The sequence below is a fragment of the Anser brachyrhynchus genome, assembly GCF_964034855.1.
Source record: "Anser brachyrhynchus genome assembly, chromosome: 2".
Taxonomy (NCBI): Eukaryota; Metazoa; Chordata; class Aves; order Anseriformes; family Anatidae; genus Anser; species Anser brachyrhynchus.
Genome location: NC_137695.1, coordinates 82,450,133 through 82,471,165, shown reverse-complemented (window position 1 = coordinate 82,471,165; position 21,033 = coordinate 82,450,133). Strand labels below are relative to the sequence as shown.

The window sequence follows — 21,033 nt, the reverse complement described above, 5'->3', positions numbered from 1 at the left end:
CTGATGTCGTTTGTCGAGGGCTTCAGTACCAGCATTGCTGGGCTCCTGGAGACCCCTGAAGCTCTGTGTGGCCGTGTCTGTTCCCACTGGGGTAGCCCTGATGCTGGGTGGCAGAGCAACAGAGAGCCCCGTGTTCCCTCCTGCTTCCTGGGCCAAGGGAGATGTGCACAAGCATGGCTTGGAGGATGTGCAGGGCCACAAGCATCGAGGCAGGAAGGAAAGCAGGGAGAGCTTCCTGGCTGACAGCATGGATTGGGTGCCTGTTGCCTTCATCCAAGGCCAGAAGGTGATTCCCAAGTCTGGGAACCAGGCCGTGGGCCCCACCACCACAGGCACATTCGCACCGGTACCACAGGACGCGCCATGCAGCTGGCGCGGCCCTCTCAGCCCGGCAGGAGCAACACCAGGGTGAGCTCAGCCTGCGCCCCCCAGGCAGGTTCCTCTTCTGCACCCAGGGGATTTCACGGTCGCCAGCGTGGGGAGAGCCCCTGAATGAGCAGCAGTCCTCAAAGGGCCCCTGCTATGTGGCATAGTGCCGCTGGCATAGCTCCGACGGGTCCTTCTGGCTCGTGCATGGGGCTCACCACGCACCTCTGCAGGAGATAGACCAGCCTTGCCCCAGGAAAGCAGCAAGGAAACCTTTCTGTAGGATTGCCTAGGCAGCGTGAGGAGCCAGCTCCAGTGTCACACGCGAGCCTTCGGGCCCAGCACTCCACCCTTCCTAGGGGACCCGCCTCGCACAGCTCCCAGCGGCTGCCCTGAGCCTGTGCCTCCTGGCTCGTCGTTCTGCCTCGGGTGCAATTCCCACGTGAGTCAGCTGGAACTTCAGAGGTTTTTGGTGAAAGCAGAAGCCGGCTTTCTATGCATTGAGTGACTGTTGAGAAGAAACAGTCACTTTTCCTGGCATGCCTTTAGTCAGTGTGACCTTCAGAGTGTGAATAACAGGGGGCCTGGTGGCGAACGCAGTGGTTAAACAGCAGCAAGAGCGTTTCACAAGAGGACTTCAATTCAGTCATTGACACAGAAAACTTCCATGTAGACAGTGGGGCTTTTGGGCAAAGTTTGAAGAGTTAGGTGCTTGCAGTGGTGTGGAAATCACTAGAAAAGACGAAGAGGCTGTGAGGTGCTGTAAGTGTTCAGATCAGGAGCAAGAGCAGTTAGGGAGTAATTGTCTCAACATATGCAAAAAGGACACTACGAAAGTCTACTGGCGCGCTGCTGCAGCATTTGATGCAGATAACACAGTTGCGTTATTGATCAGAATTTTCTACTTTGCAGACTGAAATGGTGGTCCTAATTTTTTTTTTAACTTTTATTTTTCCATCTAAATGGAAATGGCTGATGTCCAGAAACCCTGAGCAACGAAGTCAGCAGAACGAATGACATTATCATGTCTTACTCACGCGAAGACTTACTTGCAAAGGCCAAGTGTGCACTTGGGAGTCTGGCTTTAAGCATCCACTCAAAGATTTGGGCAACTGCAGATAGTTTTCTGACAGAATTCTTTATGTACAAAGACAGCAACCACCCACCCAGCCAGAGAATTTCCCAAGTATGTAGTATCTTTTTTTTTTTTTTCTTTTTAAAAAGTTTATGATTGGCTTTGTCTTCTCTTAAAGATTTCTTAATGTGTAACTCACCTAACTCTCTACCAAGAGCTGCATTGGACAAGAACAACTATTTTTTCAAGGTATTCCCCAGATTTTGAGAAAGACGTTATTTTATCCTGAAGGCTTGGATCTAACACAGCTCAAATCTGCATGTTTCACGCTGCTTCAGAATTTGCTGTCTTAAAAACTGCAAAAAAAGATAAGGTAGTAGAAATCTTCATTTTACAGAGATGTGTGTCGAGATGTTTTTGGGCTTGGTGAGACTACAGTCGGTGCCCTGAGTACCACCCAGTACCACCAGACCCGCCTCTGGGAATCGCACCGTGGATTTTTGGGAAGCCTTTCCGATGCCTTCTGGTAGAGCTGTGGTTGCTCATCTTGATTTAAGGTGGCTGTCACCTGCAATCTCAGAGACATGTCCTACTCTTTTAACGGTGCCTTAACTCGTGACTGAAAAGATTTCTGGTGGGCTCTGCCAATTCTTTTTCTAGAGGATGGCGTGTCATAAACCCAATACCTAAAAATGGCTGCGCTTCTCACTTCCCCCTCAAAACGTGGCGATAATTACATTTAAATTTCAGAAGATGGCGTTGAAGATTTGCAATTAATATCCTAAACCCTGCGGGTACCCTCCGCGCCGGCGGCCTGCCAGCACAGGGCGCGATGACTGGTTTTTCGATCTGACACGTTACGGCAGAAAGGATGTGGATGTGTTGGAAACGTTAAAACAGAACAACAACACGAAAGCGTCGCGGCATGGGACACGTGTTAGAAACCTGAAAGGCGCTAAGAAAGATTTTTGGGCCAGCCCGGACCCCCGGCTTTTGTACCCCCGGCTTCGCGCATGGGGGCTGTTGGAGAAGAGCATGGGGCGGGGTGGGGGGGCAGCGGCCCCCCGGGGCTGCAGACAGCCGGGATGAGCTGTCCTAAGGGAGAAAACCCCTCCGGCCGTGGAGGGCGGCCCCTGGCCCCCGCTTGTCGCCCTGCGAGCCCCGGGGCGGTGGCTGCGGGGGGCTCCTCGTTGGCCGCCCCTGCCGGCGCCGTCTGGGCCGTTTCTGGTGGGTGTAGCAAGCCGGCTCTCTTACAGTAAAACCCGGCCGGCTCTCACAGGTAGGAGTTTCCCCGTGCTATTTCTGGCCGCGCGTGTGTCTGTCTGCACAGATTGAAAGAAAAAAAAAAAAAAACAAAAAAAAACACGCGCGGACGCCCCGAGGGCGCCGGGCCGCGGCCCCCCCCCGCCCTCCCCGCGGCTGGTGTTTACCAGCAATGGGCATGTGTCACTGCCTCAGATGTTTTCCAGCTCGCAAAGTCCCCGCTCCCCTCCGCCGGCTCCACCTCCGGGCCGGGGCCCGCCTCCCCCCCGCCCGGCCCGGGGCCCTCCATCATATAAAGAAACTTCCCGGGGCCGCCGGCCCAGTCGCGCTGCGCCCCGTCTTCGGCAGCCGCCGGCCCCAGCCCGCTCCCAGCGCCGCCACAGAGGTAAGCGGCGGCCACCCCGGCCCCCCGGGTCCCCCCCGGTCCCCCACTGCCACCCCCGGTCCCCTACTGCCACCCCCGGACCCCCGGACCCCTGCCCCGGGGCTGCCGGTGCGCCCCGGCGGGTGGGCGCTGCTGGCACCGCGCCGTGAGCCGCCCTCTCCCCTGGTGCTGGTGGCACCGCGATTTCCTTCTAAAAAACGTCTATTTTTTTTTCTCTTCTTTTTTTTTTCTTTTCTTTATAATTTAAAGAAAATTAATACCCGTCCCGTTTTGTGCTCCCGAGGTGTTTTGTGCACCGAGCTCTTTGCTGCTCGGGGTGAAAGGGTGGGCTCCGTGCCCTGGCAGTGCCGGGGGGATGAGCACTTTCGGGGGGCTTTGCCCTGGCTCCTGCGGTCACGCTTTGGGGAGCCGCAGCCTCGGGGACCGCGCTGGGTGCCCGCGGGATGCTGCCACCTGAGGAGGGGTGTGAGGGATGCGGGGCCGCCGCCAGCCCGCACATGCTGGCCGTAGCTGTAAGGCAGTGACCCACGGCAAGCTTGTGGGCACACGACCGCCTTTTTAAGTCGAGGGGACAAAGTTTGTGCCTGGCCCCCTGGTGCTGGTGGTCTCCTCACCTCAGGAGCCCACGGCCGCGCTGCGGGGCGAGTGCGGGCACCTCTGGGGCTGCCCGCGGTGGGACGCCGGGAGCCCGGCCACCGGCCGGGGTCTTCCCACTTTTCGGGGCTTGCAAAGTGTAGATTTGAATGCTGTTATGCACGCGTGTTGGGAGCAGTTGGAGGGGAGGTATGCATGGGACATCATGCGTTCAGATGTGCCCTGCTTAAGCGAGCTACTTTGATGTTACGGCGAAGCGCCGCGTAAATCACGAGTGCATGCGAAGCCCTCCAGTTTGTGTGCATGTGTCTGCCATTACATACGTGCTCTGTCGTGTGCAAACGCACTTTTATGATTTATTTTTTTTTTGGTTAAAAAATAAAAACGTGGTGGAACTCAGAGCCGGACAGGGGGTTTGTACCTGAAGTCATTTGCACTGAGGATTTCAGCCGCCCGCGTATGCTCATGCAAAAACAGCACGGGGTTGGGGGGGAGCCTGCCAAAGCCTGCAGTGGTGCCTGGGGAGATATGCGAGGGGCTCTGTCCCGTTTGCACGCTGCGTCTGACCCGTGGGTTTCCCTCTCCCCGTCCTGTCCCTCTCGCCCTCCTCCGCAGCCCCCCGAGAGCTGGTGCTTGGGTGCGCAGTGCGGTGGGCTCCGTGACGCACCCCAAAACCCCCCCACCCGACCGCCGACGTGAGTGGCATGAACTTGGAGCCGGGCGAGTGCGGGATGAACTCGGTGAGCTGCGGCAACGGGAAACTCCGCCAGTGGCTGATCGACCAGATAGATAGCGGCAAGTACCCGGGGCTGGTGTGGGAGAACGACGAGAAGAGCATCTTCCGCATCCCCTGGAAGCACGCCGGCAAGCAGGACTACAACCGCGAGGAGGATGCTGCTCTCTTCAAGGTAGGGCTGCCCGCCCTTTCCCCCTTCCCCGTGTCAGAGCTAAGTGGGGCGGCAGCACATCGTTTGCCTCCACGTCCGTGCCGGGCACTGTTTTAACTTGCCATGCTGCTTTTTTTTCTCAGCCTAAACCTGTAGGGAGTAAATTCTTGCACATATAAGCACAGATATATATGCTGTTGTAAGCGTTGTGAACTTTGTAACTTGTAGTTGATTCTTTTGCTTTTTTTCTTTCTTTCTTTCTCTCTTTTTTTTTTTTTCTTTGCTCCTTTGATTACCTGAAATGTTTCCAGGCTTGGGCTCTTTTTAAAGGAAAGTTCAGAGAGGGCATTGATAAACCAGATCCTCCTACCTGGAAGACAAGATTAAGGTGTGCGTTGAACAAGAGTAATGACTTTGAAGAGCTGGTGGAGAGAAGCCAGCTGGACATCTCAGATCCCTATAAAGTGTACAGAATAGTACCAGAAGGAGCTAAAAAAGGTAAAACATCTCAAATTCCCGGTGTAACAGAGTGTGAAGATCTGTCTTATTGTAAGCACATGAGGACTGAGGTGTGCTTGTCTGGAATGGCCACGCAGTCTTTTTAAGTGTAGGAGCCCAAGTGCAGGGCTCAGGTACATCTTACTCTGACAACTCAAGCTGGGGGCTCGCTCTGCGGGGGGACTGCTGGCACCTGAGTCAGAGGACGGCAGGGGAGCCCTTGCAGAAGGTGCAGACGGGCTCCCTGCACGTGGAAAAAAAAAATAAAAATCAGCAACCAAAAACCAGCCAGCTGGATGTAGACTTTAAATACAGGGAGGAGCAGAAGTGTTTTGAGCCAGGCATTTGGTAGCTGCGGGGGGCCAGGGATGCCCAGCCTGCAGCTCCAGGCAGAAGCCCTCGGTGCTAGGCAGGGCTCAGAGGAGGCAGAGGTTTGGCAGGGCGCTGGAGGGTGTCGTGGTGAGGGTATCGTGGTTTTGGGGTTCTGGGCAGCGCTTTTGGGGTGCAGCACTGGGGAGCCCCGCGGGACAGGCTGATGGCTGGAGCTGCCTGTGAGGGAGGACTGGGAATCCTTCCTCCAGCGGGCACTGGAGCGCGTTTTGGTCCTCTGTTTGATCAAAGGCAGGTTGCATGGACTTGTCCTCAGTGTGCCGTTCTCAGATTTCCTTCAGATGTGGTTGATATTCTTTATTTTCTTTCCCTCTGCTGAACATAGGTGCAAAACAGATCAGCATGGAGGAGCAACCATTAATGATGAACCATCCCTTCCCAATAACATCTCCTTACACTTCACTACCATCCCAGGTATGACATTCGTTGTGCGTTTGGTGCTGGGAAATTGGGCAGCATCGTTTTTGTGTCTGCAGTATGTCTTTCTTTGCTGGCGTGGCTCTCTTGAGTTCTCTCTGAGAAAAAGAAAACTTTATTATGAAAACTGAGAAATTGAGAAGCAACTTTCCTAATGTCATATGAGGCCACAGGGCAGTCGATTTCCTTTGGTGTTTATCCCTGAGTAATAGCTCTTTTCTGTTCAGCGATAGATATTAGTGTACTGCCAACCTCTTGGAGCCAGAATGTAAGCACCCGATGAAGCATCGCTGTTCCAAGCAGACATTTACCAGCAATGCTTTGACTGCCTTTTGTTATTCCACCCGGCTTGTTATTTACACCAGTGGTGAGAAGTTCATTTGAAAGCCTCATTGGTGGTGGTGGCGAAATGCCATTCATGTAGCCTGTGCAATGCTCAGACCTCCGCGAGCTTTGGCAGGGCAAATAATGCCAGGGAGCCGAGCTGTGAAAGCTGATGCAACACACAGCATCGCTTTAGACAGCTGCCGGGTAAAAGAGTATCTCGTTAAATTGAATAGGTACCGAACTACATGGTGCCCCATGAGCGCAACTGGAGAGAATTCGCCCCGGAGCAGCCGCACCCCGATATCCCCTACCAGTGCGCCAGCGTCCCCTTCACAGCTCGCGGTCATCACTGGCAGGCGCCCGGCTGTGAAAATGGTAAGACATCGATCCCACTTAGTGCTGATGGCTGAAAGGGAGGATGTACGGCCACCCAGAAGAACTGCAGGGTTCGTGTTTCCCATTCACGGCTTTCAGTGGCGTTAACAGACGCGCCCATCCAGGAGTGCGGGGCTTCCTTCGGGGGGACCCTCACCCACCTTTGCCCTGCCCCTTGCATTCGCTGCTGGTGTAGAAGCTGTGTGGGGGCTGCACAGTCCTCTGAGCTGATGCTCAGAAGGCAGCCCCCAAAAGTCCCGAGCTGTTTTGAAAGCCCTGAGCAGTAAGGAGGGAACCAGCCCCCCAAGCTCCCCAGATGGGAGCTTGTGTTCTTCAGCTTTGCTTTCCGATTTCGGGCCTTTCGAGGCACACATTTGTGAGGTTTTTCCCTTTAGCCCTGTGGATTAGAACGGTATTATTCTCCCAAGAGGGAAGCTGAAATTATGGCTTCTTTTTAGTACTGTGGCGATGGGACAACTTGTCATGGATTGAGTATCTCTTGGGGCTGGCACAGCAGAAACAGAGTAAAGGGACGTTCCCTTCCCCAAAGATCTTACAGGATTAGAGCCCAGCATAATCGTAGCTTTCCAAGCTCTGCATCCTTAGGAAGAATCCTGAATAGTCAAAATTGGCAACGCTAAAGTCTGCAGGGGATAAAACACAGGAGAAAGGGAGCTGTGTCTCATTGGTACTTGCAGGACAGCTCACCTGGGTAGATGGGCGTTTGCTTGATGAGGAGGAGGAGATGGCTCAGAAGGGCGGACAGGGATGGGAACTGAGGAGGGACTTCTGGGAGCAGATACTAAACTATCAGGGGACAGTTCTCTGGAGGCTTTTGTGCAGAGAAATAAACTTCTTATTCTCTGCGTCTGCTAAACAGTAACCGCTCAGTGCACTGCAGCTTTTGCTGCTAGTGTTAGAATTATTAAGCGGAATCATTTGCTTTTAGTTGAGCTATTTGCTAATAATAATAGACCTATCAAGCAGAATAAACAGTGCCCTAAAGTACATCCCCTGCAGCTGTTCAGCACACGCTTGGCCACTTTGCTGTTTTTGGAGGCAGTGGTTAGTGGCTGGTGCTGGGTTTGTCATTGGGCTCCAAGGCTTGTCAGGAGATGCGGGTGTTTTGTATCTGCAGCGCTCCAGCTCCTGATCGTGGTGGGTTCTGCCATGGGGAAGGGTAGTGCGTGCTTGTCTGCAAGGCACTTGCATCATCCTCCAGAGACTTCTACTGACATTAAGAAACAGAGGAAAACATCAATTGCCCGTGTGATAATCCATGCACTGAAAGGCACCTCTCGGACTACTAGTAGTCCTGGTCATAAAATTCCAATAATCTCCTCCTGCACAATTTTCTTTCCCAACTTTTACAACAGTGCTAATTCCAGCTTTATTGTTATACCTGTCTCTAATAAAATTCCTTAGACTGAATGGATTGTTTTATGCCAGCAACTTTTAAGAGCACTGTGGTCTAGTTAATAATACAAGTTATTTCCATAACAGAATAATAGATTCTTGTTAGGAAAGGAAAAAATAAAAAGGGTAGTACCGCTATGCTGCTATACTAAGGGAGTATTTCTCAGGGACCCAAATAGAATTATAGTCCAGATAACATCTCAAGAGATTTGTAGAGTTGGCATATTCAAAAAATGGGAAATAAAACTGTTTTAAGAAGGAGGGGGAAGAGAGAGAGTTCCTGGTGGGGCCCAGAAAAAAACGCACTTTTGCAAAGCTGTGACCTCTGCCCAAGCTTTTCTTTTAGGATTTAGGTAGCTGTCACTGACTTTTGTTTGTGAAACAGGTTGTCAGGTGACAGGAACCTTTTATGCTTGTGCCCCTCCCGAGTCCCAGACTCCTGGCATCCCGATTGAGCCAAGCATAAGGTCTGGTGAAGCCCTCGCCCTGTCAGGTAAGGTCTGCAACCCCCTGGGGCTTATGGGGAGCCTGACAAGGGGGTCCCGCTCCTGACTCGCCCTGGCACTGATGAAATAAATAAATAAATAAATAAAAACAAAAAAAACACAATAAAACACCCTTTTCAGTGAATGAATTTGGTAATTCGGTGTGTGGGCTTAAGCCTCTTATTTGCCAGGATGTTGAAACACTTGTAGCCTGAGCTCCAAGGTATCCGGGGCGGTGGTTAGGGCTGATGGAAGGGCTTCCCTGGCTCACGGTGTTAGTGCTGGGTTGTGTCAGTGAGCTGCCAAGTAAGGCTTCCCCAGAGGAGTTTGGAAATGTTGAGGGTCAGGAATGATTAGCTCGGTTTTTATCAGGGAGGAACTCCACAGAGACTGGCATTTTCTGGGCACCTTGCTGTGCTCCTGCTGATGCTGCAAGGCTTTACTCTGTCTTATTATTCGTGGTAAATAAAGGCCTTTGGGAAAGAAGAAGGGAGTTGTCTCAGCCAGGTATGCAGACATCCAAATGCCAGGGGACTTTCTGAATAACTCTGGGAAAAGATGCAGGAATGTGCTTTTCACAGAAATAGTGGGTAAGCCTGCAACATGACGCCTGGCATGTTTCTTGATTCTTCTGAATCAGGGTCTGTATGTGTGTGTGTTTGTGTGTATATATATATATGCATGTGTGTATACGTAGGCATATATACGCATACATTCATACACATATATATACACATACATTCAGTGCTGTGTGAGCGCTTAGCAATCAGCCAAGCTGACCGAATGGCCATCTGAAAGTAAGGTTTGGGATTTCAGGTACAGCCATGCTGGAGCTGAAGCCAGCAGCTGCTTCTCTTCAGGCAGCCAAGTGCAAGTTTGCAGGTCCCCTGTGCAGGAGCCTCTTTTATGCAAAATCTGGGGAGAAACGCAGCTACTTCCTGATTAAATCTGAGGAAGTGTACAGAGCCAGTGGGTTTAATTGTGATGTGAGCCTGGAAAATGTGACAAACAACAACTTTTCTCATGCGAACTTTTCCTGTTAAATGGGAATGAGAAGTTTGCTGGACATTAATTCCTCCTGAATTCCCATACCAGTAGCCCTGCTTAATAAAATGAGAGGGCATTAATGTTAACATGCCCCAGATACTTTAGTATTTTTATTCTTCAGATGATTTTTGCTAATGCGAGCATGTCTTTTGGGTGGTGGTGACTGTCTGTAGTTACAGAAGTACAGAAGTCTCATGCAAATATGTCTCTTGGCCTTAACGCAAATTTGAAACGTAAGACATTCATACAAATGTATCATGGTGACTCTTTATTTTTCTTCCTGTAGATTGTCGACTCCACATCTGCTTATATTACCGTGAAATACTGGTAAAGGAGGTGACAACTTCTAGTCCTGAAGGCTGTAGGATATCCCAGGGCCAAAGTTATGAGGTCAGCAGCCTGGAGCAAGTTATCTTCCCCTATCCAGAGGATAACGGCCAGAGGAAGAACATAGAAAAGCTACTGAGCCACTTGGAGCGGGGAGTAATACTGTGGATGGCACCTGATGGCCTCTACGCTAAGAGACTTTGCCAAAGCAGGATCTACTGGGACGGGCCTCTGGCGCTCTGCAGTGACCGACCCAACAAGCTGGAGCGGGATCAAACATGCAAGCTCTTTGATACTCAGCAGTTTCTAGCAGGTAATTCCCTCTGTGGCTTTGGTATCATTTCTGGAGAGGTCACCCACTCACTCTCCCTGTCAGCTGTATGGGAGTGCTCTTTTTATGTTAGGAATTAACCCACACTGCTACTTAAGCTGTTGTAGCCAAGGAGCAGTTGTCTTCTGAACTATTCTGCTCTCCATGCACATGCAGTGCCCCTGCACAAACAGGCAGGAGTGACCCCCAAAACCCCACATCCCTTCATGAAGTGTGAGGAGGAACCTAACAAATGCAAATGTCTTTCCAAATGCTGGGTGGCAGAGGAAAGCGCATCCTGGCCTTGGATCTGCTCCTGTAAGTTCTGGGTAGCTCTGGGATCTGCAGTCATGCTGCTCTCAACCTGACCCAGAGCAAGCCTGAAATCTGGCGCAGGATATTCAAACACTGACATGGATTTCACCTGAAAGCTGCCTTTTCTGTCTGGGTCCTGTGCCACTTGCACTCTCTCCATTGCTCTGTAAGGTCTCGCTTTGCTCAGGGCACTTGTGAGCAGCAGTACAGGGGGAGCAACAGCACGGGTCGGGACTGTCCTTTCTCCTTGCAGCCCTCAAAGCCTCTGTCCCACTTTGAGAACTCCTGGGCAGTTTCCCCACCCAGAGAAACCGGTGGGAGCCAGGTGTTGCCTGGACATCAGAGGGCAACTTGGGCAGCAGGAGTGCACATGGCTCCTTGTTGGAGATGTGTGGCCTGGCTGCAGGTGAACTGCGTGGCTGCCCATTGGAACAGGGCATCTGCACTGGCAGGAGGCTCTTAGAGGAAAAATGCCTTCCAAACAAAACAAAACAAAACAAAAAAAAACACCCACAAACAACAAACCCAAAGCATCAGCTTTTGCACACTTTATATTCCAGGGTTGAGGCATCATCCTAGCAAAATGGCCAAGCAGGAAATGTGTATAAAGAGAGAAATCTCATATGGATATGAAAATTGACAGTTAGAAAGGGGAATTTGAGGTCAGGGTATTGGCCTGAACTTCAATCACATGCTAATTTAAAGACACATAATTCTGCCTGTGATGATGGTTTTGGAAATCCCTTTCCCTTTTCTCAGATGTTTTTTCAGATGTACTCTGGGTTCGTCCAGACGGTTGACAGTACATCTCTTTTTAGAAGCCTAACCCCAAAGATAAGCTTAAAAAATAGGTATTTTTCCCCCTCCTAAATTACTTATGCACCAGTGCCTGTGCAAACCCAAGCACGTGGTTGTAGCCATAGTCTGCGGTGTGTGCAAAGTGAGGTTTTGCATGCGTTGATGCTCAGCTAGGTTTGTAAGTGACTTGTCATGGGCATATCCCATCTGCAAGTCAGTTGAAGTTACTGAGGTCCCAGACTACAGGCTTGGGCTTTCCCTCGTTAGGAAATTGGTCCTTCCTTGGGAAGAGACACAGGAGGCTACTACCAGGAGAGGTAGTACTGGGCAGCAGAGAAAAGGGCAGAAGCAGAGCTGCTGTGGACCACAGCTCTTAGGGCCTTGCTGAGGAGCTGTGCCCTGCAGTCCTCCAGACCAACTCAACTCAACTGCTCCAGACCGTTGAGGCCTGTGGTGAGAGGCCTGCCATGGCAGTAACCCGGAAAACAGGTGGATGGTCTCTGGAGAGCAGTGCGTGATAAATGCAGTGGACCAGGGCAGGGGGAAGAGTGGGAGGATGAAGAAAGTAGATTTGGGAGCATGGTGATAGCAGCTGAAGGAGGGCTGAAGGAGGGCCAGAAAGTCAAGAAGCTGGAGCTGGAGCAACAGGACTGAGGGGTGGTCTGGGAAGCGTGGTGGGATTGCAGCACGGGGAGGCACCTGGACATGGAAAGGCAGACAGAGTGGGCGGAGGGCTTTGGAGAAGTGCAAGGCTGACCTCCATCATCCTGCTGCTGGGAAAGAAGGGATTTTCTTCTTCAGGTCCATGCCAAGGACTGCTGGGTAGCACTCCCAGGATTTGGGGGATTGCTGAGGCTGAGTAAAGTGGGGGGAAGAGAAAGACGGGAGGAGCTCTCCATTAGCAGCATTGAGTTGGATGGGCCATGGGTGGATCACCCTGCCCTGTCCTGTGGAAAGCGGGGTCCCATGGAAAATCTCTGTTCTCTCCTCACGTACCGCCAGAAGGTTCACAACATTTTCAGGGATTTTGCTGTGTTTTGAGTGAACTGTCCATTATTTTACTCCTGTAGCTGACCCTCCAAGTAAGACCAGTATTCCCAAGCTAGGGCTGGGGCACTGTTGTGGCAGCTGCTGAATTCATGCCTTGGTCTGAAAAGCTTGCAGTCAGAGTAGAAATGGCAGGTGTGTATTAAAGGAAATGATGCACTTGTCATGCCAGGTTCGAAGACTCCTTTCCCTATATAGCAGGGAGTACTTCTTTGTAAGACACTGGTTTCAATATTAATTGCCTTTGCAACTTTTCTGCAGAAAGCATAAACTGGGCTATAAATTAAAACAAACTCTTTATCATCAGCTATGTAGAAATAATTCACGTAAAGCAGATTCAAGGAGGATTTTGTATTCAATGCAACTTTTTGTTTTGTGGAAGGAAATACAGTTTCTAAAACACAACACAGTGATTTTGGTTTCTCTTATAAAAACCTCCCCAGCTATCTGTTGGTGGCAACACTTTGGCTGTTGGTGTAATGATAGGATTTGACCTTTTTCCTTTATACAAGGTGTGGATTAGTGAAGAGAGTACAGGCACGCAGAAGACACAGTCTCTTTTGCTGGCTTTATGCATGGCTTAAATAAGGTCCTGTGCCTCCCTGTCCACTAGGAACTGTGGTGCCAGTGGCTCCATGTCGGTGTCTAGGTGAGGTTGAATTCGTGCCTGGCAGTACTTTGGCTCTACCACGCCATTGGTTTCAGTGCTCCTGTTGGACGTCCTCTTGAGTGGGTCCGGGCTACCTCTGGCATCTGCTCCAGGAGGTTCTGCTGCTGAGGCCAAATAAAATTATTCATTGGAAGACATCCCGGTTTGTGCATACGGAATGAGTTATGAGGCAAGGCAAGCAGGATGATTGCAGTGTTACAGCCAGCTTCTCCTGATCTGCAGGAAAGGCTTCAAACTCAGTTTCTTCTCCTTACCTCTTGTCTTTCTCCTGACCTCTCTCATCCTCCCCTGGAGTTACTTCACTTTCTCCCACTGTGCTCTAGGGTCAGGGCTCAGCCATCCACAAAGCCTTTCTTAATAGCCCTTTCTCTCTTCCCAGAGCTTCAAGCCTTTGCTCATCATGGACGTCCACTGCCAAGATACCAGGTTGCTCTGTGCTTTGGGGAGGAATTTCCAGATCCACAGAGGCAGCGGAAACTAATTACAGCCCATGTAAGTAGGACTTGTGCCTTTGCTGAACAAAACGTGTTCCTTGGAGGATATGAATCTGCCAGACAGGCTTTTCTGCCTTCTGAGGGAGGTGATAAATTCTTGACAATGCAGCACCATCAAGACTGGGGTTGAGTCCCCACATCTGCCAAGGACTGACTGGTGGCCAGAGGGGTGAGAGCACCCAATTTCCCCCTCTGTAAAGCATTAAGGGTCATCATGATCTCTTTTCAAAGCCCTTTAGGGCCTAAAGGACACCCTGGAAGAGCTGGGCAGGGCTGTTATTGCTGGCCCCATGGTGCAGCACCTCGGGCTGCCAAGCCAGTGCAGGACACGGTGCTTTCACAGCTGCTGCACCTACAGGTGCTCCAGAGGCCCAGCCTCCATCTCAGAGACCTCAGCGTTGAGCGTGGTGCAGGGACTGCCTGTGCAGCTCCGGCATGGAGGTAGCTGGCGAGCTCCTGAGCTGACTGACCACAGTTCGCACACACTCAAAGCTAGTGTTTCAGGATGCTATCTGAGAGAGGGTGATGATAGAGACTGAGACCAGGTACTTTCTAAATGGGCTGTATTGGCCCATAAAACCACAAAAGAGATGATGGTGCACACGCTAGAGGTAGGGCTTAGCTTATTGCATCTTTGGGAAGAAAAATGGTGTCTGTTTTAACCTTTCAAAAGCCACTGGGTAGCAAGGGTCCCTAGTCAGGCTTTTGTCACAAACCTGGCCTTTTAGCTGTGCAGCTTTTGTACTGCCACATTGCTGCGTAGTAGCTGTTTGGAGCAGAAGGCGGAAAGCTCACAGACCTGTCCTGAGCTATGCAACAGCTGGTGAGGGTAGTGCTCCATACCCATTTCTCCTCAAACTCTTTGCCTTTTTGGCTTTCCAGCTTCCTAGCTCCCTCTTCCCAGCCCCTCCTCCATCTCCTGCCCCACCAACTTCCCTGGGAATCCCCTGCCCTTCCAGGATCTTTGCTTTCCCATTACCGGTTGTTCCTCAACCTGCTCAGCTTCTCAGGCTGTCTCACCTTGTGGAGATGCTCCAGTGCGGGGCTCCCTGCCGGATCTGTCCCTGTCTGCTGGGCTGACCCGCAGCAAGCGTATTTTTCCACCCGAATGGTGCCCATGTCCTGATGTGGAGGAGCTGGCTGACCGGGAGGAGAGGGCTGGGGTGAAAAGTCTTCCAACCCGTCCAGCCCCAGAGAGTAAGATTCAGGTTTTAGTGCTTAGTGTGCAAGTTAAATATTGCAGCTGGTGCCCAAACTCCTGGAGGGAATAGTGGTTTCTGAGCAGGCAGATGTGAAGGCAGTGTTAAATCATACAAATCCCTCCTGGTGGTGATCACTGGCTGAATAGATTCCTCAACAGAGCTTGAGGGGGAAAAAAAAAAGAGTAACCTTGCAGTTAGATTGAAGTCTAATTCAAAAGGCAGTGATTTTGTGACATACCTAAGCACACCTGAGGGCTCCAGCATTTCAGTCTAAGTCCTCAAAGTTCTTGAAAACAAAGATGAGTGGCCACAGACATGTCTGGTCTCTAGGCATCGCTCACACCCATGGGTGCAATTCCATTTGTGTCACTGGTAATGTGCACCGTAAGGTGTGTGTGCAGGTAAGGGGTGTGTGCGATTAGCAGAACTTGTCATCAGAGCAGGCTAACCCCGTCTTAAAAGAGAGATTAGTGGGAACAGGGAAATTGTTTTCCCATTCAGGTAAGCAGAACTGTTTTGTCCTGCCCTGTTTTTTAATTTAAAAGCACTTTAGATAACTAACGCGAGGAAGATGAAATTTTGTCATGTGTCTGATTAACATTTTGTCTGTTCTTAAGGTTGAACCAATGTTTGCCAGGCAGCTGTATTACTTTGCTCAACAAAACAGTGGACATCTTCTGAGAGGCTATGATTTGCCAGAACTTGTGACTAGTCCAGAGGATTATCACAGATCTATTCGCCATTCCTCTATTCAAGAATAAGATCCTCAGAATGAGTGTTTTTAAAGGCACTGTAAAGATTATGCAGAGTGGAGGAGCAGATCTGGATAGCAATTTGGAGATCCAAATCACAGCTGGATGTGTTCAGGGGAATCAAGGGTTCAATGATAGGAAAGTGAACTGGGACAACTATATTGTATGATACAAATGACGGGTCTTCGACGTTTGGATGCTACATCTCACATAGATTCCACTGTTGCTGGGAATAACTCAAAACTGACGAAATGATTGCTATGTTTACGTTTGCTTAATGTTCTCCTTGGGTTTTGAGGACTGATGCTTACTGAAGACTTAAATCCAGAGTTTACACTGTTACATTTGCAGGGCTATTTATTTTGGATTACTGATCTCAGGGAAGGTACATAAATTTGCGGTGTTCCCAGTTTTAAACTGTAGCTACTATAGGTGGGTAGCGAACGTAGATGGTTTATCAAGAATAGCTATAAATGTAAGTGGTTATAAATTTAGACTGGTAAGTGTGACGCCTATATTCCTGTGTAGAATTTTTTAAAAACAATGCAAATCTTCAGAGACATATTTTTTTAATGCCTGACTGACATTTTTCCTTACGATGAATTTTATTGCTGCCACTGTTGTTATTGGATTAGGCCCCATAATAGCAGTTCCTAAGGTGATGAATTGATGGTACTGTGTTGGAGAAGTGACCACTTAACTTACATTACCTGTGCATTTAGTGAATTAACCACTAAAATTCTAGGGTCACGGAGAGCAGGTTTGAAAAGAAATTACATTTTTTTCTTATAATTGTAAGCTACTATGCATTATATATATATATATATGCATTAGAATTAAGTTGGCAGACTTTGAGAAGAGCACAGAAGTGGTCCTGCTAGCCTTTGTTAATGTGACGTGCAGGAGCCAAGCTGAAGTAGCCACCACTTCTGGCTTGTACCGAGCCAAACTCTGCTCTTCGTGTGCACTCACAGCTTCCTTCCATTGGTACTGAAATGAATACGGAGGGAGAGTTCGAGCAGAGCAGAACTTAGCCTCTCATATTAAGGCAGTCAAGGAAATACTTGTTTTAACTTTCATTTTCAAAAACTTCACAGAAGTATCATTTCATGCAATTTGCAGCTTCTCATGCTAGGGTGCCATTATAAAGATGAAGAGAAGGGGTCTGTTGGGTCTGCATAGCAGTGAAACTTCCTCGCTATTATGCTGGAGATCAGACTACGTGATCTCCCTGGTTTCAGCTCCAGAACATGACCTCCCTGTGATTAACATACATACTTCACTTGAATTTCTAAATGAGGAAGAAAAAAATGGTACTTGGTCTGGCAGCAGACTTGTTTTCTAGGGACTTCTAATTTATACATCTTAGAGATGCATACTCTTTTGGGATATATTATCCCCCTCCTGCTCCACAGTGCCAAGCAGAACCAATCAATCATTTTTACTTTTGTGTTCTTTGTTACCTGAAGTGTTTTCCTCGCTATAAGATTTTTGTAGGGGAGACCTCTTTCATAGACATTAAAAGCACTGTTTTAGGTGACCTTCAGAGCTTCTGCATATGCTTTTTGCCTGTGCATACATTTTACTGAAAGGGCCTTCTGTGTTCAAACTGAACTGGTACAATACGATATTTGATGTGTTTTTCACTTTTTTCTAGTGGTCGTTGCTTCATATGCTCATTGCTTCAGCTCACATCTTAGAATAAAGTCCTTATTCCCTACCAATTTGATTTGTATGTGTTGTTTTCAGTAGTGGGGCGAATCTAATGGGCTCAGTACTGCACTGCTAACCTGGGCAACACTGCTGGCTAAGCCAATGGGGAGCTCTGTTTTAAGCTAAAAGGGCAGGGAAAGGTCAAAAGGTAAGGATTTTTTTTTTTCTTGTGAAAATGTCTGTGATACTAGCTCAGCAAGTGAGAAAAGAGCATGGAGGGTGCCCTTTGGCTCGTGCCTCTGGGCTCAGCCTGGCACCCTGACCTGCTCTGATGAAAATTTATGAGATTTGTGTGGAAAGATGCAGAGCATCTTTCCCTTTATGTGGAGTCCGCCGCTGAGTATCAAGGCGCATTATCACTTCTGGCTTTGGAACGAGCTTTTAATTATTTTCCTCGAAGAAGCACAATTCAAAATCGGCTGTGAAGAGGAAGGGAGAAGAATGCAGTCTAGCTCCCAGCCAAGCACAACTCGCTTAGTTTTAGTGGTTAGATCCAGGCAAAAGGCTTACTGTAAGTAAGCAAAGGGTCTGAGGGCTGGGACAGGGGAGGATGGAAGAAAAATCAAAGTGTTGATTATTTTGTATGTGTGGACTTACTTTAAAGCTGTGCTTGACTTTTGGAACAATCTTTTCAAAATAACTAATGGATACGTAAAGTGGAAAAAAAAAAAAAAGCAAACAAGAAAAACCCTGAAAACATTTTCTCCTTTTAGTATCTTTCTACAGTCACTACGTGAAAACATTTGAAGTACTTCCTACTTCTGTTAACTTCTGTTTATAGTTTCTGAGGTCTACTTCCTTCCTGTTATGATTTCAGTGGCGTTATAAATGACATGCTTTACTCCTGTCAACACCGAAGGCATAGCTGGTGTTTTTCAAACAATTTCAGTGTGTGATTTGTCTCAGCATTGGTTTTTCTTATTTTAATACGGCCACAGTTGGAACTGCGTCGTGAAAGTTTCGTGCCGGAGTTCTGCAGCTGAAGTACATGTCTCCAAAACTTGGTTCTGCTAAGTGGTTTTGCTTGCTACTGTAAACTGTGTGAGCCTTAACGGGATTGTAGGTTAACCAGAAAGGAGGAGATATATTTTAAGCCGAAATACAACGTAACAGGTTTTGTGGAAAAAACACAGGATTCACGTGAAAACCCCCGTGGCCTTTCAGGCGGGCATATGCATGCTGTTTACATCAGCGTTTGTCAGCAGCGTGGAGGTGGGGAAACACCACCTTCGCGGAGAGCTTTCAGGAAAAAGCAGCATTTTCTCTTGCATGCTCTCAGATCATTGTCTGTGTATACAAGTAGAGAGGCAGAGGCAGACAGAGTACTTTAAAGAGTACTTTAAAAAAAAAAAAGGGGGGGTGGGCAGAGTAGACTAGTTTGAAACAATCATAGTATCTCCTTTCCCAGGCAGAGTTATACATCAAATTCATTTGAATTGGGACAGCATGATTTTAGAGATTGCTGGGATGATTTTTATCTGAATGCAGAGGCTGCTGTGGCTCACGGGACTCTCAGGGTTCGTTCTTTGGATGTGAGTTTGGCCAGCTCTGAGGTTGAGAGGTCCCTGTGACTTGGGGCTGGCTGCAGAGGATGTCCAGGTGGACAAATTTTGGGAGTCACCAAGAGCAAGCACCTGTGCTCAAAGAGGAGCTGAAAAACAGGTCAGATGCCTTGGTTCTGGGCTTGGATTTGGTTTTCTGCTCTGCACTGGCAGAGTTTGACCTGACAGCTGAAGTCCATCTGGGCCTGCGTGGGTTGGTGGATCATGAAAACAAAATAGTCAGGAAAGGGTAGAGCTCTGTCCATTTTTTTTTTTTTTTGGATTTTTCTTTTCAGCTTTTAGATGTGAGTAGATCCATGCCTTGGAAAACAATGGAGATGAAACGCAGGACTACATTTTGCAAACGCATTTTTATTGTTTCTGCAGTGCTGGCGCAGCACAGCTGTCTCACATGCCCCTGCAGGCCAGCTGGCAGTCTCCTGCCACTTCAGTGACAGTGTTACAGGCTGAGGCCAGAGTGGGGACCGCACACTGGTCACTCTTCTGAAAGCAGTCTTCCAGGCTTTGGCTATCATTTTTTGCTCCCTTCAAAAAAACAAACAGATCAGGCCTTATGCACAAATTCTGTCTCTCAAGCCAAGAAAAGACAGATGTAGGTGACTTCTTTTGCACAAACCACAGATAATGTGTGTTCTCCCTAGTCCTGGGAAGTGTTTTCATCTTTGACCCTTGGGCTTGCTTTGTTTTCTTTTGAAGACTGCCTTCTGCATTCTTACTCTGGAAAGGTCTGAAATCCACAAACTTGTGGACTCAGGTTGGCCTGACTGTTCACCCTGGCTTTTAATCTCGTTCCTGGCCAGGCAGAATTGATGTCCATGTAGCATCATTGGATCTCCACATATCCCTCTCAGAGTAACACGTCCTGTCAATGTGCAAATGAATGTGGTGAGGAGCTTAGAGCATGTACGTGCACCTTAGCAGCAGAAATACACTTACCAACATCTGTCTGCTGTATCAGTGTTAGTGCAATGAGTGTATCTTCATGTGCGTCGAATGCATTTCATCAGCTCCTCATCATGTCTGCCTTGCTCTGTCTCACTTTCTTCATGAAGAGCAGATGTTTAAATCTGAATCAGTCAGAGGGATGCCCTGACTTGTTCAGTTCTCCAAGATGCAGACTCTCTATGCTATGGGCTTGACTGAGCTGGTGATGGCCAGCACAGCACAGGCAGAAGTAAGACACTTTCCAGTGCAAGCACTTGAAAGTCCTTGAACTTTCTTTGCCTTTGTCTCCATAATTCATTAGCCTGTCTCTATCCACAGGTAAATCCTACTCATATATCAGGGGACTGTCTGTCTCACGTAGTCTTATGCCTTCTCCTCCTGATTTGTTATAGGTACCAACTCTGGTACTTGCTCATCAAGAAATTTCCTTCTTTACTGGAGTCTGCAGCCGTCTAGTAACGATGTCCATTGCTAAATGCTTTGCTGTGGGTCTAGTTAATGCTTCTGTCTCCCTCTTGGGTCTTCTCTCAATCTTTCTTCGTGTTGACAGCAAGACCTAAAGGTAGGGAGCACTCCTTATTATGTATTTGCACAGTGCCAAGCATGATGGGCAAAACCTTTGAAGGTAAGGCTCTGGACCACACCAGAATTGCTGTAATTATGAGAAGGGTGTCCTTGGGTCTTGTCAGTTATGATTCTTACTCTAGAAACCACAAAGTGCTCAGCAGAATATAATCGTGGCAATCATTTATGCTAGGCTTTCCCATAGGAAGCTGGTGTGCAGCTTAATTCAGCATGAGACACCACATTCAAATTACTTTTTCTCAAGGAGGTGATTGAATCAATTGTTTCTCATGCTTATCTTAGAGTCATTCATAATTTTGTTATAAGAGGGAAGGCTGAGCATTTCCAACTTCTAGCCTAGAGCATCTCAGTTCAGATAAAATCATTTTAGAGCTCGATGCCCTACCTTTTTGGTAGGTATTCCTTTCAAATTTCTCCTGGAGTTCAGGATTTGTATATCCTCAGAAACAAAAGTTATGGGTCAGGTCTAGCTACATCCCCAGTAACTCATTTTCATTTCCTCTTTTCACACATGATCAAGAGGTTTAGCCCTCTTCATGACTGTCCCCTCCCACAGAAAAACCCATGCGAGTAGTAAGAGAGAAAGACTTCAAAAACAGGGTAAGTGACATCACCATGTATCTACTGTAGAGACGTCAGTCTCCAAGAAATAGGAAAGGTCAGAGCTGTTTAGAGCAAGGGGTTTTCACAAAACGGCTGAAAAACCCAGATCAGGTCTGAAGAAATCATGCCATCCTTTCCCCCTAGCTCATCTTTCCCCAAAATATTTGAAGACCCTCTGCTCAGAG

The 21,033-nt window shown here is 48.7% G+C and overlaps 1 protein-coding gene across 1 annotated transcript; it reads left to right on the top strand.

The window, feature by feature from the left end:
• Nucleotides 1–2,884: 2,884 nt before the first annotated feature.
• IRF4 (interferon regulatory factor 4) lies at nt 2,885–17,164 on the top strand. Its single transcript, XM_080582758.1, is given in 12 exon segments — nt 2,885–2,976; nt 2,978–3,044; nt 3,046–3,089; nt 4,299–4,359; nt 4,361–4,591; nt 4,882–5,068; nt 5,784–5,872; nt 6,436–6,577; nt 8,379–8,486; nt 9,812–10,165; nt 13,372–13,484; nt 15,306–17,164. Coding segments are annotated over 12 exon segments (1,617 nt in total). The 5' UTR covers nt 2,885–2,899; the 3' UTR covers nt 15,450–17,164.
• Nucleotides 17,165–21,033: the final 3,869 nt, after the last annotated feature.